This window comes from Thamnophis elegans, chromosome 11 (genome assembly GCF_009769535.1).
Source record: "Thamnophis elegans isolate rThaEle1 chromosome 11, rThaEle1.pri, whole genome shotgun sequence".
NCBI classification, from domain to species: Eukaryota; Metazoa; Chordata; class Lepidosauria; order Squamata; family Colubridae; genus Thamnophis; species Thamnophis elegans.
The window spans coordinates 1,276,983-1,295,816 of NC_045551.1; the positions used below are offsets into that span (position 1 = coordinate 1,276,983).

General features: G+C 38.4%; 1 protein-coding gene across 3 annotated transcripts; it reads left to right on the forward strand.

Annotated features, from left to right (window-relative positions):
• The first annotated feature begins 17 nt into the window (after window positions 1-17).
• On the forward strand, window positions 18-18,076 carry UCHL5 (ubiquitin C-terminal hydrolase L5). 3 transcript variants are annotated; one of them, XM_032226773.1, is made up of 12 exons: window positions 20-281; window positions 1,749-1,812; window positions 2,462-2,567; window positions 4,845-4,970; window positions 5,460-5,521; window positions 5,611-5,741; window positions 7,246-7,309; window positions 8,008-8,110; window positions 8,902-9,015; window positions 13,252-13,281; window positions 13,975-14,073; window positions 17,413-18,076. In XM_032226773.1, the coding sequence occupies exons 1-12, from the start codon at window positions 200-202 to the stop codon at window positions 17,455-17,457; spliced, it is 1,026 nt and encodes a 341-aa protein (XP_032082664.1). In that variant the 5' UTR covers window positions 20-199; the 3' UTR covers window positions 17,458-18,076. The 3 variants fall into 3 exon arrangements, with proteins under 3 accessions (XP_032082666.1, XP_032082664.1, XP_032082665.1); XM_032226774.1 differs by lacking the exon at window positions 13,252-13,281 and having other exon boundaries at window positions 23-281; XM_032226775.1 differs by lacking the exons at window positions 13,252-13,281; window positions 13,975-14,073; window positions 17,413-18,076 and adding an exon at window positions 12,917-13,233 and having other exon boundaries at window positions 18-281.
• Window positions 18,077-18,834: the final 758 nt, after the last annotated feature.

Sequence of the window (18,834 nt, forward strand, 5' to 3'; positions counted from 1 at the left end):
TCTCTGCACCATCGAGTATAGGGGGAGAGAGCGCCCCTGCCGAGGCCGAAGTCGCCGGCCGCTGAGGCTGCCGGGAAAGCGGCGGCGGCGTGCCTTGCCTCGCCTGGCTCTCGACCGTCGGCGGGCGCGCGGTTGTCGCAGAGCGGAGCCTCTTGGCGGAGTCCGGCCGGTCGGAGCGGGAAGCGGCTTCTTGGGCGCGATGGCGGGCGGGGGCAGCGCTGGCGAGTGGTGCCTGATGGAGAGCGACCCGGGCGTCTTCACGGAGCTCATCAAGGGCTTCGGTGAGGTTTGTGGCTGGAGGCGGCGGGGCGAGGACCGGCCGAAGAGCCCCGGTTGGATCCCCTTCGTGGGTCCCGAGGAGGCTCGGCTGGGCTCCCAGGGATCCCCGGGATCAGTTTTGCAAACGCCTCGTTGATTTGAGGATGGACGCGGTTTCTGGCCATGCACAGAAGGCGGTTCCTCGCTTAACGACCGTTTTGCAATTGAGGAATAACCAGAGAGGAGGCTCGGCTGGGCTCTCAGGGATCCCTGGCAGCATCGGTTTTGCAAACGCCTCGTTGGTTGAGGATGGATGCGGTTTCTGGCCATGCACAGAAGGCGGTTCCTCGCTTAACGACCGTTTTGCAATTGAGGAATAACCAGAGAGGAGGCCTGGGGCCAAAGCTGCCTTGCTTATTTAGCATCTCGTGTGAGCCTGTTCTCTCTCTTTTTCCTTTTAAAGGAGTGAGATGCATCCTCTGGATAGGATTATTTCCTCCCCGGTGCAGAGAACCCTCTTCTCCCCTTGGTGCACAATTACCTTTGTTCCTTTTCCTTTGGTATTAAAATTCATGGGAAATTGGGAATGGAGGCGGTGTAAATAACACCCTTTTTCATGCCCTGGGAATCGATCTGGGGATTTATTTATTTGTTGATTGTTGATAAATCTAGGTGGTTTATTTATGTACGGAATGCGTTAATAGGCATAGCTTCCCATTAATTTGGAAATGGGGAGAGGGGTGCATTCTCATTCATTTGAAGGTGACAAAGCAGCTTTCCATAAAGCTCAATTTTCAAAAAAGAGCAGCAGCCAGATGTTTCCGTCAGTGCCCCTTCTGACATGCATTTGTCATTGTGCATTGGTTAGATCAGCACTTCCCCATTCATTTCCAGCTTTGTCTACTAGGATTTCCTGGTGGTCTCCCAATCAAATATTAATAGCAATAGCAATAGCAGTTAGACTTATATACCGCTTCATAGGGCTTTCAGCCCTCTCTAAGCGGTTTACAGAGTCAGCATATCGCCCCCAACAACAATCCGGGTCCTCATTTTACCCACCTTGGAAGGATGGACGGCTGAGTCAACCTTGAGCCGGTGAGATTTGAACCACTGAACTGCAGATAACAGTCAGCTGAAGTGGCCTGCAGTGCTGCATTTAACCACTGCGCCACCTCGGCTCTTTAACTAGGGCCAAAGCTGCCCCCTTCTTCAAAAGCCATCAAGATTGGCTGGGGGGGCTGTCGTGTTAAATGCATTAAATCTATATTTCAATTGTGCATCTATGATTTAACAACACACAATGTAACAAACGCCTGAAAGCAAAATGTATTTGCGTCAGAATTTTGTGAGTGCAAACATATCTAAGGCAGATGCTTGGAGAGCTGGATTGACTTGTAATTCCTTTTTAAATTAATGCTAAGTTTTGCCCTTGGGTTTTCCCCATATAAACTGCCCCTAGGTGACTTCCAACCTGTTTTCTTAATTTTCAGGTTGCAGAGGAGCACAGGTTGAGGAGATATGGAGTTTGGAGCCCGAGAACTTTGAAAAATTAAAGTAAGTATGTTGCTGGTAGTTATCTGCCTTTTGTTCCTTGCTGTATAAATTAAGTTCTATGTTTTCCCCCCCCCAACTGGTAAAGGAGATTTGCTCAAACTTTATGATGCGTTTTTGCGGTTTTTTTAACCTGTTTTTCTTCTCTATTTTTAAATTTTTTACTCTTTTAGATATGTATTGCTGTAAGCCGCCCGGAGTCCTTCGGGATTGGGCGGCATATAAATTCATTAAATTTACAATTTTAGTCAAGCAATTCACATTATTGGAAAAAGAAGTGAAGATACCTTTTAGATTCTAGCCCTATATAATTACTTTTGTGAGTGCATAGTTACATTGTGAGTCCTAATGGGGAGGGGAGATTGAATGGTGCCGGAGATCTGTGAAGTTATTTGCTGTTCCTGTTGCAAAGTGTAGGTATGCATTTCATAGAACACAGCATACAACATTAACTGAAAGTATGATTCCTCCAAACATTTTTAGAAGGCATAGTATTGTTTTCCTCTCCACCTGCTAGTAAGTTTTCTATGCTTTAAATACAATAAATATGCATTTATTTATGCTTTTATTATGCTTTTAAATATGCTTTATTTCCTGGTCAGTATATATGTTTCAGTTTTCAATATATTTTGTGTTTTTCTTTTATCTGTAGGCCAGTTCATGGACTGATATTTTTGTTCAAATGGCAACCGGGAGAAGAACCAGCTGGTTCTGTTGTTCAGGATTCTAGATTAGATACATTATTTTTTGCTAAACAGGTATGGTAAATTGGAAAACTCTTGTGTATCTGGAACAGTTTCTTTTTAAGTAAAAAAAAAATTATCTTCTGAAATATTGTGATGAAATATTGTATTTCATCACAATAATTCTGAGATACTGTAAATGAAAGGGAAACGTGGCCAGACAGGTTCTGTGAAGTGCAGAAAAAAATCATTTTAGTATAGAACTAGAAATGTATGTCGCATTTTTATTTTTAACATTTAAACAAAAATGTTAATTTATAAATAATGTGAATGCATAATTGTAGTGTTACTAAAGGTATGCCTGTATGTCCTGGTTCTAATCATGGAAAATGCTTCACGATCTACAAAGCTGTGTGTTCTCTGCTAGCAGGAAGTTTCTGAATTAATAAGTATATAGTTTGCCTTTTCTAAGCAAATTTATGGATGACATTTTTTAAATTATGGAATTGACCATATACATGCAGTCCTTGACTTACGATCACAACTGAGTCCAAAATTTATGTTGTTAAGCAAAACAGTTAAGTGAATTTTGCCCCATTTTACAACTTTCCATGCCACAGTTGTTAAGTCAGTAAACAAGGTTCTTAAATGAATTTACCTTCCCAATTGACTTTGCTTGTCAGAAGATCACAAAAGATGAACATGTGACTCAGGGACACTGCAAATAAGATTCAGTTGCCGAGCATTTGAATTTTAATTATGTTGCCATGAAAATATTACAACAATAAGTGTGAAAACCAGTCATGTCGCTTTTTTTTTCAGTGCCGTTGTAACTGATGGATCACTAAGTGAAGTGTTGTAAGTCAAGGACTACCTATATATTGTCTCAATATGATGAAGTTGGACTTCGTTTTTTATTTGTTTTTCATTTTGATTCAGGATTCTAATATCTTTAAAATGGAACAAAATGTGTTCGACTTGATTTGATGTGTTAAGGTAGCAAGCATGGTTCCACCACAAATCTGCGGTAGACTAAAGTGCGCTCGACGAAAGCGCGTACGTGATGTCATCACAGTGCGACAAAAATGGCACGCTGTGAGCGGTAAATTTAAAATTAACGCGAAAACCTTACCCTAACCCCCCCAAACCTAAGCCTAAGCCTAGCCCTTAACCTAACCCTAAACCTAACCCTAACGCTTAACGTAACCCTAAACCTAACCCTAACGCTTAACGTAACCCTAAACCTAACCCTTACCTTTATGTGAATCGGCTTGCTTTAATTTTATTTTAATTTTAATTTAATTTATTTTTAATTTTATTTGTCGCGCTGCTGATGACGTCACGTACGCGCTTTGATCGGGCGCGCTTTAGTGGACCGCGGTTTTGACGGGTCACGAGCAAGCATAGTGCAGTAAAATTTAACTCCAGGGGTATAATGTATTTTGGAATGTCCGTTTCCCATGAGGAGGATGTCACCTGTGTAGCATTTAAGGAGGAACAAGGTAGAAAAGGACAAGGTGACTTCTGGTGTGCTTAGGAGCAGACTGAATTGTGACATTGCAATTACCACGACTTTAGGAACAGAGCACTGCTTTCCTTCCCTGTTACCTTTCAAACCCAACTCTGCTAACTACTTAGTGTGAGGTAATAGCAGAATTACAATTCTTTCTGCTTAAATTTGTGGTGATAATACTGTATGTTAACCTAATCACATGAGAATATACCGTTAAGTCAGTTTAACTTGGATAGAAAATTGAGAAATGAAAGTTTTACTTAGGTAATTTAAGAACTTGTGATGCACTAAAGCATAATCTAACATTTGATTTCATAAAATAAGATTATTTTCATTATAAACTAATTATTGTTTAGATAAATCTTAATTCCTAGATTTTCTTATGTTTTTCTGTTTGTCTTTTCTTTTCTATCCTTTGAAGGAACATTTCCAAATACAGAACTCTTTAGCCATCAATCGTTACTATTTCTTAAGAAAATATGTGAATAGTTATCAGACATTAACAAAGAATAGACTGATTATTAATTCCCAGCAAATTAAATGGCTCATGCAACCATTGGTCCATTTAATAATGCAAACCAAAATAATAACATTATGACAACCACAAGCAACTGGTGTTGTTATGTTAAATCTATTTAGGGTGAATTACAGGAATGGATGAACATGTGTAAGTTGTTTACATAAAAAAACACTGAAGGATAAACTCGCATCAGGTATATTTGACATTTGCAGACATAGACCCATAAAAACAGTTTTGAAGTTTAAAGGGGATTGCAGTAAGTAAAGTTAGTGATTTCCACAATTTGCACAAATGAAATTATTTGTTATACTCTTTACAGGTAATAAATAATGCTTGTGCAACTCAAGCAATAGTGAGTGTTTTGTTGAACTGCACCCATCAAGATATCCACTTAGGAGAAACACTGTCTGAGTTCAAGGAATTCTCTCAAAGCTTTGATGCAGCGGTAGGTGTAAAAATGATATTTGAGAAAATATCTTGAAGATGAGCAACGTAGGTCTTTATCTTTATCATCAGAATTTGGATCAGAATTTCCATTCTAAGCAAACTAGTTCTTATGTGTGCCGTGCCTTATTTTACAGCCTTTTTAAAATCATGGTTGCTAAACTAACCATTTGAGTTGTTAAATTAATCATGCAGTCATTAAGTGAGTTCTGCTTCTCCACTGCTTGTCAAAATGGTTGGTAAATGTCAGAAATGGCCATTGCGTTACCCTAGAAACTACATCTACCAAGAATACATGCTGTTTGCCAAATGCCTGGATTTTGATCATAGCCCATGGATGGGGATTCTGTGACTGTTGTAACTATGAGAACCAGTTGCAAAAACCAGCACCTTTTTTTTCTTTGGTGCTGTTGTAACTTTGAATGCTTGCTAAACGAATGATTGTAAGTCAAGCACTAATGTAATTAACAATATTTCTTTTTCCTTTCAGATGAAAGGCTTAGCGTTAAGTAACTCGGAAGTGATACGGCAAGTTCATAACAGTTTTGCTAGGTAAGGAGATGTTGAAATGTTTCCCAAGTAAAATCTGTTTAAAAAATCTGTTTTACCATTCATTCATGCGTTGAACTGATCTCTTGCAGACAACAGATGTTTGAATTTGATGCAAAGTCAACCGCGAAAGAAGAAGATGCCTTTCACTTTGTCAGCTATGTTCCTGTCAATGGTCGATTATATGAATTGGATGGTTTGAGGGAAGGTCCAATAGACCTAGGTAATATTTTCATCTCACCTATGTAGTTGTCAGCTCTTTTAACCTGAGATTTTTTTTTTAACTACAGCATGACCTTCTGAATGTATGAGCGGAGCTCTCGCCTCACGATCAGGAGGCTGTGAGTTCAATCCTACATAGAGGCAGTTATTTCTCTCTCTGGGTACATCGACAATAACTCTGCATTGGCGACAGGAAGGACATCCGGCCAGTAAACCCTCCCATTCCATTCACTTGCCCAGACTCCACCTGCAAGGGATTTATGGGGTCATTAAAAGAAGATGATGACATTCTGAATGTATTAATGGGGAAGGGAAGCTAATGGAAATACTTGGAATTTTTTAAGAGCAGGTTACAGATACAGCCAGAAAATGACTATCATGAGAGATGATGTCAATCAAAATCAGCTCAACAAAATATTGTTTTCTTTCACTCTTTAACTCAAGGATGCTCTTTACCATCTTTTTTTCTGAATTGGTCAGCACATTTCCCAAGAACTGGCCTGCAAACAACCCACCGTTTTATTTTTTTATTGATACTTTGGTCCATAATAAAATACATCATTGTTGGAGATAGTGATGGTGGCAGAGCTTATATAAACAAGGTTGAGATAACTTGATTTCATGACTTCATGTTGCAAATGTACATCTGTGTATTGATTTGTATTATTTATACAATACAATAGCAGAGTTGGAAGGGACCTTGGAGGTCTTCTAGTCCAACCCCCTGCCTAGGCAGGAAACCCTATACCATTTCAGACAAATGGCTATCTAACATCTTAAAGACTTCCAGTGTTGGGGCATTCACAACTTCCGTTCCACTGATTAATTGTTCTCACTGTCAGGAAATTTCTCCTCAGTTTTAAGTTGCTTCTCTCCTTGATTAGTTTCCACCCATTGCTTCTTGTTCTACACTCAGGTGCTTTGGAGAATAGTTTGAATTCCTCTTCTTTGTGGCAACCCCTGAGATATTGGAACACTGCTATCATGTCTCCCCTGGTCCTTCTTTTCATTAAACTAGACATACCCAGTTCCTGCAACTGTTCCTCATATGTTTTAGTCTCCAGTCCCCTAATCCTCTTTCTTGCTCTTCTCTGCACTCTTCCTAGAGTCTCTACATCTTTTCTACTTCGTGGTGACCAAAACTGAATGCAGTCTTCCAAGTGTGGCCTTCCCAAGGCCTTATAAAGTGGTATTAACCCTTCACGGGATCTTGATTCTATCCCTCTGTTGATGCAGCCTAGAACTGTGTTGGCTTTTTTGGCAGCTGCTGCACACGGCTGGCTCCTATTTAAATGGTCGTCCGCTAGGACTCCAAGATCCCTCTCCCAGTTACTACTATTGAGCAAGGTACCACCTATACTGTACCTGTGCATTTCGTTTTCCTTGCCTAAATGTAGAACCTTACTCTTTTCACCATTGAATTTCATTTTATTAGATAGTGCCCAATGTTCAAGTTTGTCAAGATCCTCCTGTATCTTGAGCCTGTCTGTGCATTTTCTTGTTAGGAGTGTGCAATCAAGATGACTGGATCAATGCTGTAAGGCCGGTCATAGAAAAACGGATACAAAAGTAAGTGTTCATATCTATATTTTAAGCTCTTGCTTTTACAAAATAAAAACATTTAGATTTTATTCTTGGTAAGCTAGCTGAAGAAATTGAAGCAATGGCTTTTACTTATCCGGTTATTTATAGAAAACAATTTTTTGGAAATTCTCTTTTACTATGTCAGCCTTATGATCAACAGGCACGCTTTTATTTAGCTAATCCAGAAGCAGCTACAGTGGAGTTCTTCATACAACAGAAATAGGGATCCACTGTAACCATATCAAAAGTGCCTGCAGCCACTTGGCTTAGGAAAGGAATATATGGAGAATCATAACATAAACATATTATTCCATCTTCATTTTTATTTCAGTTACTTAGATTAAAACAAAAGTTACAATGTTATTTGCCCTCCTGAAATCTTTAAGCATCAAACTTCAGCTTTCAGGTCAGCATAGCTGACAAATGTACAGAAAAGGATTGGAGTCTCATCACGGGGGTTTTAATCAGGAGTGCTTTGTATATATTTGGCAACTATTAACACTTTGAAGGGCTCCATCACTGAACGTCTCCATTGTTTATGTGATAAATAGAGAGAAATGTTCAGTTTGAATCTTGGCTTTGTTTTGTTGTATTATTAAAATGCTCCAAAAGGATTTAATATCTGAATATTTTGAAAATCATAACGTAGTAACAGTAATATGTAACAACTCTGTGTTTTGCAGGTATAGTGAAGGTGAGATAAGGTTTAATCTGATGGCAATTGTATCAGATAGAAAAATGATATACCAACAGAAAATTGCAAATCTGCAGAGACAGCTGGCGGAGGTATTTATCAATTAGATACGCTTCTTTGTAATGACTGGGATGTGAGGGTGAATGAAATACCTGGAACATCTAATGCTACATTTTAGAAACTAAGCTAAGTGATTTAAGAATATAAAATCATAAAGCAGGTATCAGATTTAGATAACATGATTTTTCCCGTTCCTTCCCTCCCCTTCCCCATTCAGTAACTAAGCATTATCAATTTCTTTTGAACCTTGAAAATGGTGAGTTGACAAACTGAAATTAAACAGCCTTTATTTAACTTCAAAATGCATCTTCCAGAAACTATTACAATTTTGAATAACCTACCCGTAAAGTTTCTATCATTTTCCTAAAAGGGAGATTCTTCTAAAGAAAACTGCATTATACAGATTATTTGAAAAATATGGCTTCTGGGGTAGACTATCAAATTGTAGAACATGACATTAGCAAATTAAGTGCAGTTTGCCAAGCATTAAAAACAAGCACTAGAAGGCGGCAAAGAGGTGGATTGTATGCTTTAGAAAAGAAGTTTTTGTTTCATTTGATCAACAGTTCTGGAAAATACAAATGGTTGCATGCAGTCTTGTGGTGTTACACTTGGTCCTAAAATAATATTGCCCAAATCAAGAGTTTGGATTTATTTTTCCTATATGTTAAGCTTTCTAAAAGTCTGCATCTGATGCTTTAGCTTTCAAAATATGGAATCAATTCTTTAGTTCAATGTATATTATTTATGTTCTGCATTTCTTGAATGGATGCCGTGTTCAAAAATCTGTTATTTAATTTACTAAAACTATTTTTCTCAACAGGAAGAGCCGATGGATACAGACCAGAGCAGTAATATGCTAAGTTCCGTTCAATCTGAAGTTGCAAAGTATCAGATGTTAATTGAAGAAGAAAACCAAAAATTGAAAAGGTACAAGGTATGTAGACTGCTCCTTTTGAATAGCAGAAAGAGGTAATCTATTCGCTTGAAACATTAACCCTGTGCTAAGTTGTTTTCCACAGAGTGATAACCACTGTAGGATAATGTGCTCTTTAATGTTCAGAACAAAAGTAATCGTAGAAACCAAATACCGTATTTTTTGGAGTATAAGACGGACCAAGGTTTTGAAGAGGCAATTTTTTTAAAAAGGTAGGTAGGTAGATAGAAGGATAGAGAGGGAGAAAAGAAAAAAATACAATAGGTAGTGAGGGAGAGAAAGTAGGTAGGTAGGTAGGTAGATAAAGGGATAGAGAGAGAGAGAAATACAATAGGTAGGTAGGGAGAGAGAGAGAGAGGCAGGAATAGAGGGGGGGGAGAAATACACTAGATAGGTAGGGAGAAACAGAGAGTAAATAGGTTGGTAGGGAGAGAGAGAAAAAAATATATAGTAGATAGAGAAGGGGGTAGGTAGATAGAGGGAGAGAAATACAGTAGGTAGGTAGGTAGATGTTTCCAGGTGTATTTATCCATGTGCTGGAGAAGGAAATACGCAGCACCTAAGACTTTGTTTCTGCTGGCACAGCACTTGATCAATGTAATTCTCATCAATCAGTTAAAAAGCTTTCCAAAGGGGGGGGGGAGTTTTTGCACTCTGCAAACCTCCCAAAAATGGGCCATTTTTTTTTTCAAAAAAAGGCATGAATAGCCTTGGGGTTTGCAGAGTGCTCCTGGGGGGGTGCCCCCCCCCAATGAGCAAAGAAATGCCCCTTTTTTGCAAAAACGGGCCCCTTTTTTTGTAAAAAAAATTGCATGCATAGCATTATGGAGGCTTATAGAGTGCTGCTGAGGGCTGCGGGGGGCAAAAAACAGACCATTTTTCGCTCATTTCTGCCCTCCCCGGCCCCCAGGAGCTCTCTGAAAGCCTCTATAAGAGTATGCACGCCAATTTTGGTGAAGGAAGCGGGTCTCCGGGAGGAAAAAATGCTGTATTCAATGTATAAGACGCACCCAGATTTTCAGCCTCTTTTTTGAGGCAAAAAGATACTCCAAAAAATACGGTACATTCAAGTTGAGTCATTGCCTCTTAGGAAAAAAAAGAAAGCAATGTCATATCAAACTACCCCCATTAAAAATGATCCAGATCTAGAAATGGGGAAAATATTACTTGTTTTAACTTGGGAATTATTTTATTAAGGGTTAGAAAATAGAAAAAGAAGTTAGAAACGTGGATATGTAAATGATGAAGTAATGGGTATAACTAAAGAATGAACATTGAATAATTATGACAAATAAACCTTATGATTATTTGGAGGATAATGGTTATAAATTTAATCTCTATCTGATGTCTATAATGTTTGATATTATCAATTGATTATCGATAAAAACGAGTGTTTAAGTAATGCAAAAAAATTTAATAAGGACAAGTGAAGATGATGGTGAATAGGATTTGAGAATAGTAGTCATAAATACTGTGTGTATAAGACTTATCTGTACTTAAATTGTACCCACACAGTACACTGTTACTGTGAATATAGAAATTTTATATTTAACTCAAGAAAATTGTATAATAAAAAAATACTAACAAAAAATAAATAAATGATCCAGATTTTCAAAGTTATTCTTAAATCTCACTATCAAGAAAATGGGACTTTCTCTTCTTACGTGGTTTGCTTGTTCGCACTTTTCTCTACAGTTTTGTTTGTTCTCTCGGAATGAATAAAAAGTCAGGAGGACATGCAGGACATTCTCAACCCAACTCACCTCATGGGTTATTGTGGGAAAAATAAGAGAAGGAAGGTTGCGTTGGACATATTTGCTGCCTTGAGTTAGTTGTAAATGAATAAAGATGAGATATAAATAAAGAATTTGTATCAGGGATATCCATGGTTTTGTGTAGTTAAGGCGTCAGGCTAAAAACCAGGAGATTCTGAATTCCAGTCCTGCCTGCGTGCAAAGCCAACCACTTTTGAAAGCTTGCCAAGAAAACTGTAGGGAGCCGTCCGGTCAGTGGCTAGGACAGTGTTTCTCAACCTTGGCGACTTTAAGTCCTGTGGACTTCAACTCCCAGAATCCCCCAGCCAGCACAGCTGGATAGATAGGTAGATAGCACAGCTGGCTGGGGGATTCTGAGAGTTGAAGTCCACAGGACTTAAAGTCGCCAAGGTTGAGAAACACTGTCCTAGGAGTTCAGACTGATTCAGAGGCACAAGAAAAGAAAAAGAGAGATAAAACACTTGCTTACATTTTCCCTACTCGGGTTCCCTCCCGTTGTCTTCCCCGGTGTGTTTTTTGCTACTACTAAGGCAGAGATAGTTGTGATGGGACTTGATTTTAGCATCTCTTCTCCAATGCAGATTTCTGGGGGGAAATATTTTCAAATATTTTTGGATGGATTAGTAATACCTTGAATGTCAATTCCTGATTTTTGTTCCTTGTGTAAGATCTTAATGTTTGAGAATCATAAAGAGAAATCGGTTTTCATGGAAGGCTGGCTTGTTTGCGTATTCCCCTATTGAACTATATCAATTTCATTTTAGTTACTCAAAAGTAATAATTTCATTTATTTGGTTCTCTTTTTTCCCTCGGTTCCCCTTCCATTTTCTAGCGTAAGTATCATCCGTCTCAAAGACCAAATTCAACCTTTGCATCAAAAACGATTGTGTCATTCTGGCTCAAAGAAATGAGTTTTGGTATTTTTTTTTAATCAGCCCAGCTTTACACTGATTTCTCTGAGCATCTTTCAAGAGTCATCACTTTCCTTTTTCTTTTTCTTTTTTGGACCTCCCAAGTTTTATTTTTATCATGGTTCTACATTGCAGAGACAGGTTTATATTGATGGGCTAGCAATCTTTCAATTAATCTTTTCCATCACTATCATATTTCTAATTGAAGAACACCTGGTCAGTTTCTGGGGAATAAAAAAAAAATTCCCAAAGCACAGTGTGAAAGTGGGGTGTGTACAAAAACAGAAAACATACCTTAGAAAATTAAATTCCCCAGCCTATTTGTAAAAAAGAGAGCAAATCATGTACACATCACTTGTTTTCTTTTGCTTTCAAAGTACTGCTGCAATCTTATTTGAAAGTTCAAGGGCAACGTTCTCAAAAAGCAATTCCATTTGTGAAAAGTTTAGGCACCCCTAATAAAATTGTATGCTTCAATAAATCCCTAACGAATACATGGTGACACAGCTATATCATACAGAATGAAACATGGTATCTTTCTGCAAATCAGCATCTAGGCGTAATCATTTATATAGCTGACTACACAGTAAAAAATAACGTATTTTTCAGAGTATAAGACCCACCGGAGTATAAGACGCACCAAGATTTTGAAGAGGCAAATTTAAAAAGAAGCTTTTGCACTCTGCAAACCTCCCAAAAACGGCCTGTTTTTCACAAAAATGGCCCATTTTTTGTCAAAAAAAGGCTTATAGAGTGCGACTGAGGGAGGGGGCAAAAATGAGCAAAAACCGGCCCATTTTTTTGCTCATTTTTCCCCTCCCCAGCCCCCAAGAGCATTCTGGAAGCGGCCTAAAGGGTATGCACGGCCATTTTGCAAAGGGGGCGGGGTTTCGGGAGACCCAAAATTCTGTATTCACTGTATAAGACACACCCAGATTTTCACCCTCTTATACTCAGATAATGCGGTAAGAAAATAGTGAATGTATATAAATATTTTGCCGAGGTTCTTAAGTAGACTACAGGATCTTTAACTAAATGCCAATTTTTCTACCGATTTCGCTTGTTCGAAGCTCTCTGACAAGATTGCAAATGATAGTCATGTGATCCAGGGATGCTCTGTCAAATAGGTGTCGGTTGCCAAGCATCTGAATCGCAACCTACAATGGTCATAAGTGTGAGGACCAGCCATAAGTCTTTTTTTTTTTTTCATCACAGTTAATCGCTTTTCGACAGTCCCTAAAATTTTACACGGGAGAGTTGTTGCAGGAGATCTTGCTGATATTTTTGGCCGTATCCAGTAAGATATCCTTGGAGGAGGAATCTGTGTGGAGGTCTTCAGCAAGCAGGAATATTTCTTAGCCAGAAGAATTCTGCAAAGAATAGTGAGAAGAAAATTCAAAAGCGAGAAAAAAGGGGAATCCCATCACTTCCCGAATGTGAATCTCTCTGTTGGAGAGCAGCTTCGCTCAGGCTGTTCGTGATATTTCATGGCTAGATAATCTCTTCCACTCTCACGTCTTTTTGAAATTTCTTTTCTGCCTTGTTTCTAGGGAGCCGTTCAACTTGGTCCCTGCGGCAAGGTCAGATAGCTTGTAATCTAATTCATTTGGTTGCTGTTTTCAAATTATTCCTTTATTTTAGCTCACCTTTATATATTTCAATATTTGATTCCTAATGGAAAGCGTCACCTCTTACCTCTGTGGTCACAGTTTGAGGAACCAGCCAGGTTGTTGGGATAGCCAACTTAAGTTCCGTGGTCATTTCAAGTGACAATTTTATTCATCCTTAAAGGGCTAAACAGTTTTATTTCTTTTGGAAGAAAGGCTAACTACCACTTTCAGAGAGCAAGTTCCTTAACAAGCTAAATGTTTTTTCTACTTCTTGGGAGATTTAAGCTTTCAAACCAAATCCATCTCTCTTGTCAGCCACATATAAATGTTGAGCTTAATCTTAAAAACCGAAGATTAAGTACATAATTTAAACTACAGTATAGTAAAAAAAAAAATTGCATGCATATCTTGATTGCAAGACTGAGGATACTTTTGTTATCACTGATAATTTTTAACTAAGGATTAGGAAGATAAGGTTGAAGATTAGCTATCTCTCTTATTACAACCATTAGCTATAATCTCCCCTCCCCTTCCCTGTATCTCCACCACCCCCGTCCCATTCCTGAAACAATCTACTGCTTTTATCCAGAAAATTGCCTCACGAAAGTCATTCTGTAACGGAACCGAATGCTGATTCGTGTCATGTTTCTTCTGTGCTTACAGATTGAAAACATCAGAAGAAAACACAACTACCTTCCGTTTATCATGGAATTGCTAAAAACGTTAGCGGAACATCAGCAGTTGATTCCACTAGTAGAAAAGGTAAGTGTTGTCTTATGAGTAGAATCCTACCTGATTTTTAGTGTGCTCCTAATACAAGCCCTACCCCCCAAAAAATAAGCCCTAGTTAAGGTCCTCGTCAATGGGGGCATGGCTGGCACCGGAGGGCATGGGGGGCCAGTGGTGTCCGGCAGCAGCCACAGCCCGCACAGCACAGGTGACTTGATCACCTGTCCAAGTGGCAGGCAGAGGTAGGAGGAAGGAAGACGATCCTGACACACCACACACGTCGTGGGAATGCCGAGAGATGCGAAGATCAGCCTCCTGCAAGCAGAAGGGGGGAGGGAAATAAGACATCCCCAAAAATAAGCCCCAGTGCTTATTTTGGAGCCCCCGAAAAAAAAAAGATTGGGTCTTATTTTGGGGGAAACACAACAGGCTTTTATGAAGGTGGAGATTTGAGAGTACAGGTAGTCCTTGACTTATGCACAGTGGAGCCCAACATTTCAACATTAAGTGACTTTTGCTACATTTTACAGCTTTTGTAGCCATAGTTAAGTGAACGATCTCAGGTGTTCAATTTAAGTGAGTCTAGTTTTCCCATTGACTGCTTGTCCGAAGGTTGCAATGACCCCAGGACATTGCAAGTGTCACAAAAGATGAGTCAGTTGCTAAGCATCTGGATTTCGATCCCAGACCAACGGGGGATGGCTGAAATGATTGTTAAGTGTGGAAAAAAATAGTCACAAGCCACTTTTCTCACTGTCATTGTAACCTCAAACAATTGCTAAATGAACTTGTAAGTCAAGGAGTATTTGTAGCATCCGGCTGAGTGGGAAATTAGAAGTAATTTGCAGGTTTCTGAGTGAGAGAGGTAAAGCTACGGGGACAAGCTTTGTGGTAGCTGTACAGCCACCAGATGGCATTCTCGAAGCATGGAATACATTCCGCTAAAAAGTTGACCTGCAGAATGTCTCTCATTTCTCTAATTACTTTCATTTGTTTTGCTGTTCCATTTCTAGCTGTAACACTGATTTAGTGATATGACTAAGTTCCAAGCACGTTTTTGAAAGAAATAACAAGCTTTGCCTGTCCTCTGTCCTCTGAGGGTTATTAAACTTCAATGCTTCATCTAACCTGATTTTGATTCTTATCCTGAAATAGCCTCGAACATGTTCTTTCCTGCTTTAGATGTAAAATATGAGATTCTAATGCTTGGGAAGACCAGTTTAAAGGTTTTACCAATAAGCCCCCCCCCTCCCATTTAAATAAATAGTTTAGTTCAGTTCCTCGCTTTTCACAATTTTCATATACATGTTTAGCTCATCCCATGCCACCAAGCTTTCACCAGAAGATTTTAAAAAGCATGTTTGACAGTAATTCTATTGAGTAGTAGTTGAGTGCAAGTATATTCAAAATATATATGTGACTTGTAAGTCATGGCCAAATTGAAGTTCACTGACTTCAGTAAATGTCTAAGTATGATTAAAACTGGACCCAGCTCTTTGTAATTTAGTGTGTTGGGTTGCAAGGGGGTATAATCAGGTGTTAAGAGCCATATTTAACTTGATAGGAAGAGAATATTTGATCTTCGGAAGGGATTTTAAAATCATACTTTGTTTTATTTTTAATTTTTTTTTATTTTCTTCAAAACATTAAAATACTTGAAAAATACAGAAAAAAAGCTAAACAAGACTACACCCAAAATGCATAAAAAACCAAAACAGACATATACATAAATTGTCCCTCCTAGTTGAATACTGATAAATATATTTCAAAGGTAATAATTCATCTCCCCTTGAGAAGCAGGCACACAATTTGTAAATTTCAACACTATTTACCCAACTCACTTAGGCTGACATCCATCTTGTATATAAAAACATATTTAACAAGTTAAACGAACAATTAAATTAAACTTCTAAACCCTCTGTTAACAATCTATTTATTGTATTTCACTCGCAGAAAGTCAATAATAGCTTCTGGTTTGCCCTAAGTCACAACAATCATTATCTCTGGTACATCCAGGATCAATAACCTCAACTGGTTCTTAATAATGAGGCCTTTCCTTAAAAGATTAAATGGGATCTTTTCTAACAATTGGATTTTATCCCCCCAAATCATGAATTTATGTTGTGTCTCCACAGCATTTGTTTTATAAAAAAAGTCTCCTATAAAATTAACATATTTTTGGAGTATAAGACGCACCTTCTCCCTCAAAAAAGAGGCTGAAAATCTGGGTGCAGAACAGTGAATTTTTTTCTAAAATTGACATGAGATTTTGTTTAAAAAGTCCTCTTTTTAAAATAATGCCTAATTTACATTCGAGTAAGCATTTTTATCTTTATAACTTATTTTTCTATATAACACAGGTAAATAAATGCTGCTAATAAAACCTGATTATGATAGTTATCAGCTAATGATCATTTATTTAATGATGATTCAAAATTACGATAATCTCAGAAAAAGTAAGGTATGACCCATCCTCAAAGTTGCGACTGTCGTGCCACTATCACCCAGTCACATGATCATAATTCAGGTGCTTGGCAACTGGTTTGCCTGTGACCTTCCCAGACAGCTTCCAACTAGCAAAGTCAATTGGCGAAGTTAGATTCACTTAACAACCACAGAGATTCACTTAATGACTGTGATGAAAATGCTTATAAAATAGGTCTGATTATATTGCGATTCACTTAATGACCACATCACTTAGCAACCAAAATGCTGGTCCCAGTTGTCATAAATCAATGACTGCTTAATCAGTAATTGTGAAGAACAATTTGGGGATTTAATGTACCATTGATGTTTCATCGAGCTTTTAAAAATACAACATCAGCACTGGTGCTCCAGTGGCTGGCTCTGGTTCTCAATGCCCAATATAATTATTCATGTCCTGCCTTTTCTCCATAAACTCAAACAAGCTTACAGTGCATCTTTATTTTATCCCTACTACAATAACCCTTTGAAGTAAATTAGATTAAAATAGAATGGTTTCCTGAAAGTTCATCCAGGGAACTCTCAGTCCAACACTACACCAGCTGTTCTGCAATGCTGTTTTGAGAAGTAAAGCAGGAGGATTAAGGGGAAATTGTGATTCTTCCTTAAACAGGGAGCCTCTGCTGCATCTTCATTTGCTCCACAAATTGATGGAGGTCTTCTGCTTGTAGAAAGGCAGGACTGCATCTGCAGGGTACCCTGGCTGACAGATAAGGTGGAACCCTCAGCTCTAAATCAGAAAGAATGGTTGACATGCAGTCTGTCCTGTTTGTATATTACGTATTTCAAGATAGTGCAGAATCTTGCACATGTTGGGTCACAGCAAATGTATGTATGTATGTTACTAAAACCGGTACAATTCCTTTCTACCTGACTTTTATCTTCTAGGCAAAAGAAAAACAGAATGCTAAGAAACCTCAGGAAGCCAAATGAAAATCAGCATCTTCACAGGGCGGGAGTCCTGGAGAAGAAAATGTGCTTCTGAATGTCTTTATAACTTTGCAAGACTTGTACAGTTTAAATTTGTCCAGCACACATTTGCAGATTTGTCAGTTTGTCCTATCTCATTTGCACGGGGGGTCCTTCCCGTTTTCCCTGTTGCTATCATGTGCATGGCTGCCACTCAGTGATGGTTTTAGAATCTCTCTCCAATTCCAGTATATAACAGTGGTTTCTGATCGATTCTTCATACAAAATCAGGAAAGCTGCTGCAATTTGTATAGACCCAAATTGGTGCGAGTAATGTAGAAGTTTTTACTGTAATGAACATATTTAAAATACCTTGTCTCTTAACGAAACCGTGGATATATAGCTACGTGAAGAGAGATTAACTTATTTCTACAAATAAGTTGCTCTATCTTCGCTTGCCATCACTACTTATCTTGGTCTTGGCATTGTTCAGTGACTTGGCCTAAGTTGTTTTTATGGAGTTATGTCTACATTTTCTACACAACTGAAGGTAAAACATAACATTGGAATGATTGATAAAGACCAATGCATAAGCATAAGAGTTTATTGCTTTAGTAGAAAAAAATAAATATTCCCATTTTTATTTTGGCAAATTATTGTCTGGTAAGATCATTCTGTGTACTGTATGAATAACATGATTTAATGAGGGAGGGGGATCACTTCTCTTGAACATTGCAATCCTCAGAACCAGCATTCCTGTCACGTGAGCCCTGCGATCTTCACCTGAGTTACACAATCTGCTGGCTTTCACACTTGCAAGCAGAGTAACACTCCATGTTGGCTATACTAGAGATATAAACTGGAGAAATTATTGTGTCGCACGAAGAAGGGTTATTGCAAGCCTTTGTCAAGAAGTGAATGCAGTGTTGGGGAACCAGTAAAAAAATCTCCCAACTTGTGATAATAGAAGAGGATTGAATTAAGTAGTTCTAAATTATTTTAAAAAAATGGATTAAAAGAGCAAGCTATGACTTGCTTGAAATTTGAAAAGCAAATGCAGTCAATGGAACCCAACCCATCAGTTGAACAGATAATATTTGTGAATGAATGAAGGTAAATATGTGTGTCCCAGAATAATAATTCAGAACCCAATCTGGGTCAGTCACCAGGACTTTCTTTCGAGCTTTCGGATTTGGGCTGGAGCCCATCCTCAGGTAATTTTTCTCTCATCAGAATGTGGGCAATATTTTTGATAATAATACAATATTATGGAAATAAGTCTTAGTATAGGAATGATAATTTGGACAAATCTCAGATCCAGCAGATTTTGTCAGTTTGAAAGTGCACCAAATCATGTTTCGTTAAATTAAAAGTTTACATATTTAAAGGATTGAGAGAAGA

Excerpts from the sequence above, each read along its gene's own strand:
- UCHL5 (XM_032226773.1), top strand. The coding sequence starts at position 200 with ATGGCGGGCGGGGGCAGCGCTGGCGAGTGGTGCCTGATGGAGAGCGAC. Across the intron at positions 5,742-7,245 it reads GGAAGGTCCAATAGACCTAG|GAGTGTGCAATCAAGATGAC; the intron begins GTAATATTTTCA and ends TTTTCTTGTTAG. Across the intron at positions 13,282-13,974 it reads AACTTGGTCCCTGCGGCAAG|ATTGAAAACATCAGAAGAAA; the intron begins GTCAGATAGCTT and ends CTGTGCTTACAG.